This window comes from Sparus aurata, chromosome 9 (genome assembly GCF_900880675.1).
Source record: "Sparus aurata chromosome 9, fSpaAur1.1, whole genome shotgun sequence".
Lineage (NCBI taxonomy): Eukaryota > Metazoa > Chordata > Actinopteri > Spariformes > Sparidae > Sparus > Sparus aurata.
Genome location: NC_044195.1, coordinates 17,700,018 through 17,712,467, shown reverse-complemented (window position 1 = coordinate 17,712,467; position 12,450 = coordinate 17,700,018). Strand labels below are relative to the sequence as shown.

Here is a 12,450-nt window from a genome sequence, read left to right as displayed (position 1 = left end):
AATATCACTAAAAGGAGGAGTATAGATACACAAAGCTTGCCAAGGTGCAAAAATTCACAATCATTTTTCTTTTTTTGGTCTATCCTCCCTTGATGCTATGATCAGATGTTGTGTGGTTATATTATGTTGTGCACATTGTTTATGCTGAAGGATACTATACCCTCCAAGAATACTTCAACTTCCAAAATAGAAAGAAGGAAAATACAGTCACTGAATACCCTGACTTTGAGTGGATAAAATACTGTGTTAGAATCCCACTACAGTTAACACCCACTTGGCAAACAGTAAATAATACATGCTGAGATAAGAATTGGAAAAGTTGTGCTCCGACTCCTTCCTTTTCTAATGTTAGATACTTTAAGAGCAGGAGGAATTCACTTCTGCTCGTTCAAAGCATTTATTGAGTCGTAAAGTTGATTAGAAAAGTGGAAAAAACTCCTTATTTTATGCTTATGCCTCCTTTGTGAGCTGAACCAAGTATGCTTATTTATTCTTTGAGCTGATAATGTTATTTAGAAACGGTCTCCTTAGTGGGCTTAGTTTCACTGAATCCCATTAGCTCTCTGCTGCATCTTGCCGGAGGCTTGCTGTGGTGAAGTATTTGACTTGGGTGAATATGAAAATATGACTCACCGTGCTTTTACAGACAGCCAGTCAGAACGCCACCTTCAGTAGCTGTTGTTTGCAGTGTATACTTTTTTCTGTAGTGTACTGCAAGATGCAGTGGAAATTTTGATACCAGCATGTCGGCATCACAATTAGTTTTAAGCTTGGTGCGCTGTTAACTGCTCACTCATTATGCTTTTGATTACTGTTACATGGTGAAAGATGTTTTTTAAGGGTGTATTTGCTTCATCATTTGAGATCCTCTTAAAATATGGTATCATTTGGGCAGCCTTCAGTTCTTCAGTTCAATAAAAAACTCTTGTGTGTATTGCACTTCTCTGCTGGGCTGGGCTCTTCCTTGCTCTTGGTTCCTAACTGGTCTCTTCTTTTGTGACTCTGCAGGTGCTCAGTCAAGTGATCAATGTGAGACTGCAGGTGTTTATGAATTGCAGGGCCAAGTTGTCCGAGATGCCCCTCAAGAGGTAAGCTCTGGCTCCAACAGTAATTACATTTTCCCTGTTTGGCTTGTTTGTGTATCCTCTGACCACTGCAGACTTAGCATCTCTGCTGCGCTCCTTGCCTTTGTAAGATTATACTGCACAGATGCAATCTGCTTAATAACACCACCTTATTGCTTTGGGCCGCCCTTGCATCTCTGGGAAAATTGCTTACTGCTTGCACTGCTGCGGTTCAAGCCATGCAGTAAAAACTACAAAATAAAGAACAAACCAACACATCAAATGAAAACTTGAAATTGTCCATTAACATTCACATCACTGAGTGAATGCTAGTCATTATCTGATTTGGATTGTTTTCTTTTTAATTTGTTCCATAATGGGGGTGAGTCATTTGTAATGGTAGTGTGCTGAAAAAGCTCAAATGCTTTTTTCAATACCGAATGACAGGAATTTTCCAGGGAGTTTACCCTCACTTTGGAGGCACGATTTACAGCATGACCTTTGTTGACCTCTGTCACAGACCAGCAGGAATTGAAGAGATGGAAAAAAAACTCTTCCCCTAGAAATCACTCACCAACTCTCTCTCTCCCTAACCCATCACACTTCCTGTTCCACCAGAGTGACAATTGCCTGTAATTGACACAAATGGCTACGTGATACTTTCACATGAGAGATAAATATGCTGGATGTCTGCAGTCAAGCTGCTACTTGCTGCTCCACTAGTCCAGTGCAGACACATTTCATGTAATTAGCCTTGGTGGCAGAATTGTTTTGTGTTACTGGTTGTTTAGTGTTAAGTTCCTCCCTTTTTTCAGCCACTTAAAATGTGAGTATTTGAGCAGATAGAGGACAGACTCTCCAAAGCTTTAAACTTCAAAAATACTGATCTTGACTAGATGATATTTGTTGAGTCTTTGGCGTTGATCAAGAACCCTCAGAACCTTCCGCTTTAGGGAATTAATACGTTTTTAAGTGACTAAAAAATTTAACAAAAAACTGTAGTTCACTGTTCTGTAAGTGCATAGGTCATTGCCATTATAACTGCTTTTTATTATGAAGTGTGAAGTTCGAACATTTTCCTTAAAGGTGCAATATGTAAGGATTTTAGTTGAAAACACTGACAAAATCTACTAAAATAAACAGAATGTAAAGAAATAACAATTTTTACATTATGATGTCTATGAATTGTGTTGCAGAGACATCTACCGAGTCTACCGGTCATTTATCGGGACCACTAGATGCATGGCTAATCATGCTAACTAGCTAAAGGAAAATACAGTTAGCAGCAGTTATTGGTTACTCTGGTGATATGCTTCCCCCTATTCAGCTGGCCAGTTCTTATATATTGCACCTTAAATATAGTATTTGTGGTCACATTTGGATATTAGTAAGAGTTTGACCAAAATTCTGATTGGTCAATTATTGGCGTGTTAACTACATGCTGCTATGGCAGTGCACAAACACGCAGCGGGTCCTCTCCATCCCAATGCTGTGTGTCCTGCATATGGCATATTTGACTTCATCAGGAAGAAAAGTACCAAGTGCTAATGGGGATGTTTTCAGAGCACCTCTGTTTCACAGGTAACAGTGTGTCTTTAGAACACCCCCCCCTTGTTTTCACTATTTTGGATTAGCCCAACCCACTACAGAAAAACAGATTGAAGAACGTACTAGAAGGCCTAGGTCCAGTGGTTTGTTGAATATTTATTTATTTTTAAGCGTTTCATTTACAGTCATTCCTATTCTAGCATGTCAAAGACGTCAGCAGTGTGGCAGCATTTTATAAAAATAGAAAATGGAAAAAAAGTTGAATGCAAAGATTGCAAACAACAGTTTGTATATCACAGCTCGACTACAAACATGGCATATCACCTAAAAACGGTAAGCTGACTTGTCTGCGTTAGGTTGCTCCGTCCATTTTTAAGTATATGAAGATATCAGAATTGGCATATTTCAAGGTTTTAGTCTAATAATCGTTTTATAACTGCAGGCGCACCCGCCCGCAACGGCAGCATCTGAGGACAAGCACAGAGCGTAATGATAGTGCCTGTCAATTATTATAACATGACAAAAACAATTGTCTAAATTTCACGGCTTCGATCGACCAAGGATTTCTTTGTTTGATTACAGCCCTAATTAGTTGTATTATATGTGTGTATTTCTATAACCACAACATTTTGTTACAGTTGTAACGATGTAACATTTGTTCCAGTTCTCCCAGGAAACAGCTTTCTTCTCTCGTTACACTCTGAAATGAGAGGGGAAAGAAGACAACGCTGCCTTTTTTAGTGAAGTTTAAGCACCTTCATGTGAAGGCTACCCCGGAGTATTACTAGTACCCATGAATGTGAATCATGACATCATCATCATTTGTCCGCAATTTATGTTTTTTCACCATTGTAGTTTACCACTGTCTACACTCCAAAATCTGACAAAGTGAGTTTATGTAAAAATATTGAGAAAAACATTAAAATTACTGAGAAGGCTAATACTTTTACGTTATTCAAACTTTATAGTTTGTACAACTTACATTTAATTTAACTTTTTTAAAGTAGAGGCGACATTAAAAACAGTGTTTTTTCCAAAATCATGCTGACAAACAAACTTGAACTAAAACATAACCTACTTGGCAGAGGTAAAAAAAATAGAAAATGAATAAATTTGATAGGGTAGCTTTCATCTCATCCCAAAGATCTAAATCACAAAGAGACTGACAACTAGTAACAACAGCAGATTAGTTTTGTAAATGCAAAGTTACAACTGCCCTGCTTGATATCCTTTGCGGAGCCGTAACCTTGGTAATCTTTTAGACTACCTTTAGAGGTACTGCTGATTCACATGAGTCCTTTTCTGCTTCAGTGGGTTCATTTAATTCACAGGGATACATCTGATAGTGGTAAGACCGCAGCAGAGACCACAGGGCTGCTCATATTCTTTCTCTCACTTTTGGTCTTGTGGAGAATTGGTCATCTCACAAACGCAATCAAATGAAGATGTTGTTGTTCCCCAGGTGTGCTGGCTTTCTTCCTTAACTACAGCCTGTCCCCCATCACTTACTGTACCTGTACCTGTACCTGTGCGACATGCAGCCAGCCTGGAGTCAACCCCCCTAGCTGCTCTGTTCTGGTCTACGGGAACACAGCTGCCATGGAGAGAATTATATTTTGTGAAATCTCCCTGCGAATAAGAAATGTGATGATGTACCTTTGAGAATAAGAAGCGTTCTAAATAAAAAAAATTTGCATTGGTAATGTTTATCATCTGCCACATTATCTACGCTCATTATAACTCCTCGGCGTCAGAGGGTGTACTGAAGAAAAGCAATTAGCATAAAGATTAGCCCAGAGCTAGCATCTGCGACAACTGAGTAATAATGGAGAGAGGCAGCACTTCTGGTGCACAGGCTACTTGACATATTTTTGTTATTGGCCGAGCAGGAACACTGGCAAGTAATAGTATTAGATTCCTCCCTTTTATGAGATTGTGTATACCCAGCTGTCACAACAGAGCACATCTCTCCTGTTCTAGAAAAAAAGACTATTGCACAACATGTCATCAGTTTAGTGCTTGCTGAAAAGAACAGTGGGTTTGTTGGATGCATTGTTGACTAGGTCTGGTGGCAAACAGGATATCCACTGTTTCAGGGCTTTCAGTTCTCTGCCCAATTGTTAGATGTTATGTAAATTCACAGTTGAAGGACAGGCACTTAAATTGTGATCATCTCTGTTTGTCTTCACAGCTTTTACCGCTTCGTCTTGGAGTCCGATGTGAGTTTCTTGGCCAACGACACAGTGTCTCCAGGACCAGTTGCCCGCTTCACAGAGCTCCCAGAGTCTCCTCTTCTCACCCTTAATATGATCACACCAGAGAGCTGGATCGTGCAGGCTGTCCGCAGCCCTCATGACTTGGATAACATCCACCTTCAGGAGGTATCTTAGCTCCTCAGTCATAATGACCAGCGGTCTTATCATTCTCACTCCTTAATTAGGGCCGAGGTGCTTTCTATTAATTGTTTCCCTGTTGTTTTTTGCCCTCCGTCATTTGTGTTTTCACTCCAGGTGAGCGGGGTGGTGACAGCAGAGTATGAGCTGGAGCATCTCTTGCTGGAGGGCCACTGCTTCGATCTGTCAACCGGCCAGCCTCCACGTGGACTGCAGTTTACCCTGGGCATGAGTCAGGACCCACTCATGTATGACACTATTGTCATGGCTAACCTGGTCAGTGGCCTTCTGCATCTGAGTTACCAAGTTTTCTTGCGTGGGTTACATATATATCATAGCAATTAAAGCAACATTGATCCCAAAATCATAATTGACGGTGCACTACTTGTAATAGGGAGAATGATACCACTTACCTTTCCGCTCTGCAACCGGAACACCTGTGTTTATGTGTTTGGGTCGTTGGGTACAATCTGCCAGGAGAAGTGCACTTTATGGCCCTACTACCCACACCACCAACTATGTGGATGAAACTGGATCATATTTTATGGGGATGTTTTTCCCCTTGATGATCTTCTGCTGCTCTGGCTCGACTCTCCGAGATTAACAGAGTTTCCAGATGGACAGATATCTGAACTTGTTGCTAAAATAGCTAAAGTTGCTAAATGAAGCTGTTGTTCATTAGTTACAGTAGTTCAGTTGGTCTTACAGCAAGCTGACTCTGCTTGGACCGGACTGTGAGCACTGGAGGATTGTTTGTGTTTACACTGCAGTACAGCAGCTAAGAGATGTGGAGTTGAGGCATTGTGACTTGCACTCGAGTCAACTCGAGTCACTGTTTTGATGACATCTTGCCTTCTAAAGAAAAGAAATGACTTGAGACTGGACTTGGACTTGGATGTTAAAGACTTGTGACTTGATTTGAGACTTCTTTTTCAGTATATTTAGATTTTGTTGGTATTTCACACTTTAGAAGGGACAGGTATTTGATTGACAAGAAATTAAGAAATAAATAGACTTATAAAAAAAAAATCACTGAATATCTATTATTATGGTATATACAACATGGAAATGTAATTATTTGTCATAATTTTTATGTATAATATAATATATGTAATTGAATTATTTTCTATATAATTATTAGACAGGTACTAAAACATTGTTGTTTTTCTCTATAAAAACCTGGGTAGGGGAAAGGTAACTTGAATGGGGACTTGACCCAATTTGAATTAGTTGAGACTTGAAATGAAAGACTTGAGTGACATGTCTGGAGGTTTATGGACCCATAATGGGAAATGCTGGCGAGCAGTGGCAGAGAATGGGTACCTGAGCTAGGTGAGCTGGTAACCTAACCACTCTCTGCTTCCTCTGGGGGCATCGTAACAGAGTCGAATAGAACTAAGCGGACATCGACTCGAAGAAACTAAGACGAGAAAGGGAGAGACAAGAGTAAATCTGAGATTGGCTTTTGGTCATCTTAGAATTAATGGCTACAAAACAGCCAATGAGCTGTCCTTCTTGCTGTTTGAATGATGAATTAGCTGGCCTGCTATCCCTTGTGTCCCCACTTGCTTGATGTTTAGCCATGTTAGCAAAGTTATCAACTGTCTAGTTTTTGATCAGAGGTAGTGGAATCATAACAAATGCATGTGTACAGCTTTACGTGTTTATGACCACAGTGTATGATGGAATTGCACAAAGAAACTGCATGGCCGTCAAGTCACAAAATATTCTTGTATAATGTTTCTTTAACTACAGCAGAAAGTTTGTAACAAAAACATTTTGGTGCCAGTGTTGAGAAAATGTGTGTGAATTGGATTGCTCTCAGTAAACACTCATGTTGTTTCAACCACATCAGGGATATTTCCAGCTGAAAGCCAATCCTGGCGCCTGGATCCTGAGATTACGTAAAGGGAGATCAGAGGAAATCTATCAGATTGTGACGTGAGTATTCATCTGTATCTGCACACTATTCTTAATGACATTGTAGTCTTTTCCATCTCATTCCTTACAGTCACACTGTATATAAAAAGTTAGGTAATGATGCTAATTAGGCAGTTTCATCAGTAGCTCAGCATCAAGGTTGTTTTCAGCTACCTCTCCATTTCATACCGGTAGCTATGAAACCCATCACTATGGTAACATGGAGAGCTGCTGACACTGTACCAGCTCAAGGTTTTGATGAGTGCAGGGAGTTCTGCTCACCGCAGAGGGGAGAGAGACAAGTAGGAGGAGAGGGGTGCTATTAAAGAGAAGACAGAGTGGAGGGATGATTCAGCTGGTCACCTGCCACGCCATCCACCTCAGACTGCCAAATATCAGCAGCAGAACGTGTTTCAGTTAGGATGGCGTAGGTGTCAGAGGCTGCATCTACTAGACAGAGTGCGTTGGCGTTGTCTGATTTCCCCGGACAAATAGAAACAGTATTGTGCTTTGGTTTATTTGATGCATTTTCAAACAAAATGCAATTCTCCCTGCCTTGTATTCTTTTAATTCTTCCCTTTCACTTAATTAAAATGTACAGTGGTGCTTTCTGCTTTGATCTAAAACAAATCCAGTTCTTAATTTTCAAAGGAACAGCATATCATTTCTTTTTAACATCACAAAGAATGATAACCCCTCACTGTTGTGATTATGGCTCAGGTCCCAACCATGTATGTGAATGTACCATGTCCCTACAATCACAGATATTGTCCTCTCTGGCTATCCTCACATAAGATTTAGGACACATACAGCCCTTGGTTCCTCTGGAATCATATCAGACAACCAAGATTTATTCCCCAATCCTCCAGGTGAAGCTAAGAGGTGATGTCATTTTTCACCTTGGCAGTGTCATTATTCTTGTGGTTAGCGGCACTCTGCTCTGGTTAGGTGGCCGATCAGCGTCCAGTGGGAGTGTCTGTGCTCTCCGGTCCCCGAGCCTGCGTTTTTCCTCTTGCGCCCTGTGCTGCCACCGCGCCTTGCCCTGACAGCGATGAATGAGATGGCCAGCTCTCCTCTCCTCTGAGCACGGATACAGATTGATCTCTGGTGCTTTCTAACACAAGCCCTAAAGGCTGAGTTGCATCAGTGACAGCAGTGAAGTGGGGGGCGAAACACAAGCGGCATTTGAGCTTAGCGGCAGGGGCACTTTTGGCCCAAAGAGGAGGGGGCATTTATCATAGTGATAAGGTTAGGGGTTTTTTGCCTTTGGTAAGCAGTGGGGTTGTAATGGCTTGCTGTGAATCATACCCTATTGCTCATCTCTTCCTGAAGTTTGCTCTCTGGTGTTTCACCATCAAACCCTGCAGATCCCGCTTGCTAAAGTGTATTCTCCACTGGGCAAATCAGCCCTAAAACAATTAGTGAGCGGCGGTGTTACACAATCAATACCATAGTGACTTTGTCATTATATCTACCAGTATATACAGCATGGCTGGAAAGTAGTGATGGATAAAATAATGGTGAGGTGATTCTTAACGATGATGGAGGGTAATGAATATAGTCAGAGTGACCCTGGCAGCTGTCCCAGTATCCGCTTTTGAGTGTGTGCTCTCACCGTCTGTCCGTCCATCAGCTGCTGTTGTCTCCCTCATGAGAGGAGCCTACTGTATGTATTTTCTTTTACTGCTGCCATAGTTAAAACATGTCAACCAGCATAGTTGAGTACATGCCTGTCAGCTATAGAGCCACAACACTTGCTCATTAAATCATTTAGTTGATCAAAAAAAAAAATGGTTAAGCTATTGTGACTCTTTCTCAAAAGAACATGTCTCGCATTTACTGATTGATTGCAAAAGAGGATAACCCTTGTGGCTTCAGTCTGATTTTAAGATATGTCATTAAAAAAAGCTTTATGACTAACCTTAATTTAAAGTTGTATCATGGATGATTGCTCAGTCAGTTGAGCTTTGGTATGCAGCAGACAAAACACTGACCGCCATCCAAAACCAACTGATTTTATTGCAAGCAACTGTGATATCGACCGATGTATCAGACAGGCTCTCATGAAAAATTAAGAAAACGTTTTTTTTTTACGTTCTTTGCTTCTCATAATTCATCACTTTCTCACTCCTAATCCTCGTTTTCAGTCATGATGGAACAGATTCCCCCGCAGATGCTGGTGACGTCATAGTTGTGCTGAACAGTTTCCACAGTAAGATCATCAAAGTCAGAGTGAGTGTGTCTCTTGGCTGTTTCTTGAGTGTAGAAGATTTCTAATATCACTGGACGTTATTACACGTGCAATAAATTGATATTAGACTTGATGAAATCTCTGAAAAAAAAATCAATGTTCTGTGTCTTCTTTTTTATTACAGGTACAGAAAAAGGCAGATAAGATCAGTGAAGACCTTCTAAGTGAAAATAGTGAAAGCAAAGGCATATGGGACTCCATAGCAAGGTGTGTAATCTATTCCTACATACAACCAAACAAATTTGGTTGTTTTTTGTAACTTTTAAGCCCTCCTCCAGCTGAGTGACAGTAACAACTGTGAGCTCATTGATTTGGTGGGTTCTTTCCTGATGTGCCTTCTGTTTGTCAATTATACGTTGCGGTTTCAGGAGATCTTACTCCTCCCCTCGACCCAGACTCCTATATTATGCTGTAAGATCTAGTCTTGCAAAAAATATGTGCTTCTGTAGGTATGTGTGTGTGTGCATTTGTGTGTGTGTTTCCCCCAACACTTCCTAACTGTGTGATCCTGTCTTCTCACTTAATGCTTGCTGTGTGAAGTGTTTGGAGCACTTTTGAGAAAAGGTAGGCAGTGTTGCTGCAACCCATTTAACACCTGAAACTTATTTCAATCTCATTAGCATGCAGTGTTTATTGGTTGCTTTCAGATGCTGCGCTACTCTGTCAAGTTTTGTAATGAATGAGAATGACTTAATATCTTCAGAATGTGGTAAAACTGTAAAGCTGCTAAATATGATATTTTCATTTTCATGTTCTCTTTGTTGGTGTGTTTCAGCCTCTTTAACATGTTTGTATCCATACATACTTAAGTGCGTAGAAATATCTACACAAAGATAATGTCCTGCACGTACGCTCACAAAGCCATACTTACAGTATATACTGTGTTTTGAGACTGTAACTCTTGCTGGAGTTCTCCTAGAGGACAGCATTTCTCATATGAGTAAACCCTGTAGGAGCTTGACTGGGAGGAACAGCAGCCTGATATGAACCAAAGTGTTGTCTTGTTATTGAACTTGTGTCCTGCCTAAGGGGACTCCATAGCAAAACCAGGGTGCTGGAAGCTGTTGAATTGTTGATTCATTTGTAGTTTTTGTGCTTTGTCCTGCACCACTGGCACTAGTCTTCCTTGTTGGTGGCTTTTCAGTCAATTGATCATGATGAATTGACTGCGGTGGCAGTCTGTGAGAGAAATCACTCTGATTGGCTGTTTGACTAAATACGTGCATGAGAAGAGAAATGTAAATAAATGAAAAAAAGGGTAACTCCCTTGAGCCTGTCGCTGTAGTATCCATGACTTCACCCAGTGCCATTTTGTCCTTATTTTATGACTCTGCCTTTTCACCAGTGCTGATTGCAACTTTTTATCAGACCGATTCCCGAAGTGGCTATATTGGTGTGAGTGGTATTAAAATGTTGCTTTATCGTAAAAACAAATTATATATATCCACATTTCTGTCTTCTAGTTTCTCTTTTTCACTGACGAATACTGCTGGTAGTTAGCTTTTTTTGACGAGACCGGCATCATGCGACAGCACAACAGTGTGCTACGTTGATGGGGCCCTCATAGATGAAACAGCTTGCAAATAACCTTAGAAATAATGTAAAACATGAAAAAATACTATGTAAATTAGAGTTATTCTTTCTTAATTACTTTTGATGATATTGGAAGGGTCTTGGACATTTGGTCATCTAGTCTTTATGTCATCCAAGGAAAGGAAGGTATATGATCCTATATATCGGGGTGTCTGTGAATAGTGTGTGTTGCTGGCTGTTGCTATGAGCCATCCAGTCCTTGTGTAATTGCAGTAAGAGCTATATCTTACTGCAAGCATGTTCACTTCATGATGAGACAAGTAAATTCAGGGAGATCGTTCATCTGAGTGATCTGGATGTTTCCTGAACACTTCTTGTAGAGGTATTCTCGGCATGTCCAAATGGGAGGACTCCCTAAGGTGCAACCCAAAACAAGCTGAAGGGATTACAATTCCCTCCTGGCCATGGCATCTGCTACTAGGAGCTCTAGGGTGCCACTTGGGAGAACAACATTTAGTGCTAACCAGTATAGCCCGCTGCCTCTATCCTGACCAGGACCAGATAAGAGGCTGAGAGTGTTTAGATAGATGGATGAATAGATTTATAATTGAATGTAGTCTTAAGACCATTTCCCATGGTATGCTTGCATTTGAGAAATGAAAGTACTTATAGGTTTAAAAAATAGGTCCAATAAGATGGTTTCAGGAGACATAACTGCTTCTTAAGTGGTTTGATGTATGATTTAAAAGAATACCTGAATTCTGCTGCATTCGGAGAGAGTATTTACTTGGGCATGTTTCCAGTGTGTCTGCCTCTCAAAACAAGGACGCGTAAATCTTAAGAGTGAGAAGCCACTCATCATGTTGAGTTTGATGAGTTGATGTTTGAAAGGTCTTATATTTTCCAAACTGTTGGTGTTCATCAATTATTCTCTATACAAGCAGTCTTGGACAGGCGTTAAGTCCAACTGTGGCAATCACACTCGGTCCTATAAATATCCAGTGAAGGCAGCTGGTCTCAGCTTAAGTTTGTAAATGATGATTAATTTAAAAAAAGCAGGCAGAATGAAAACATTGTTGACAACCACCAAATTCAATTCCCCCTGAGAAGCACCACACAAAGTTTTGAAGAAATATTTGCCAGTTTTACAGCTAAACATTGACAAGAAAATACTTTTCAACAGGATTCTGAATGATTAAATAACTGCACAGTACAGTGACAGTGAATGGTTTGCAACATAAAAGGGTCTGAATGTTTCAGCAAAAAGAAAATGTTTAGACCTTGACCAGTGGTCCTCAAAAAATCGTGTTGGTTTTAAAGGAAAGATGTTTTTATACCCATGACTTTGTACCTAACCTCAGGATGCTTTGAGGGATTTGTTGTAAAGGGCGGGACTAAAGGCCAGGCATTGATCTAACACCTCTGAAGAATTACTGAGGTGGATCTGTACGTCAGAATTGTTACAAATTCTCTCATCTTTACAGAGCGCTTTATCACCATAGAGCAATAATGGGCCTGAAAATAGATACATCCTCTCCTTTGTTTTGTGATTCTTCTCTTTTAGGCGTACTCTCCTTTTATCTGGGTGGGAGGAAGATGAAGGATAGTTGAACCTTCATACTGTAGCCTGAATAACTTTGTGTTTAATTTCCCTAACACTCCTCCTAGAAATTAGAAACATCAGGGCCACACCAGGTTTGAGAGAGAGTTAGCGGCTGTGTTATTTGTGTTATTCTAACCC

The 12,450-nt window shown here is 40.5% G+C and overlaps 1 protein-coding gene across 5 annotated transcripts in view; it reads left to right on the top strand.

The window, feature by feature from the left end:
• uggt2 (UDP-glucose glycoprotein glucosyltransferase 2) overlaps positions 1 to 12,450 on the top strand; it is a 44,493-nt gene that overhangs the window by 19,512 nt on the left and 12,531 nt on the right. For 4 of the 5 annotated variants that reach the window (XM_030427969.1, XM_030427966.1, XM_030427967.1 and 1 more), the window contains 7 exons: positions 1,009 to 1,088; positions 4,804 to 4,993; positions 5,123 to 5,281; positions 6,861 to 6,946; positions 9,073 to 9,157; positions 9,301 to 9,383; positions 9,717 to 9,740. In XM_030427969.1, coding sequence (XP_030283829.1) covers positions 1,009 to 1,088; positions 4,804 to 4,993; positions 5,123 to 5,281; positions 6,861 to 6,946; positions 9,073 to 9,157; positions 9,301 to 9,383; positions 9,717 to 9,740 — 707 coding nt within the window. The remainder of the gene's footprint in view (positions 1 to 1,008; positions 1,089 to 4,803; positions 4,994 to 5,122; positions 5,282 to 6,860; positions 6,947 to 9,072; positions 9,158 to 9,300; positions 9,384 to 9,716; positions 9,741 to 12,450) is intronic. The other variant, XM_030427968.1, reaches the window with a different exon arrangement.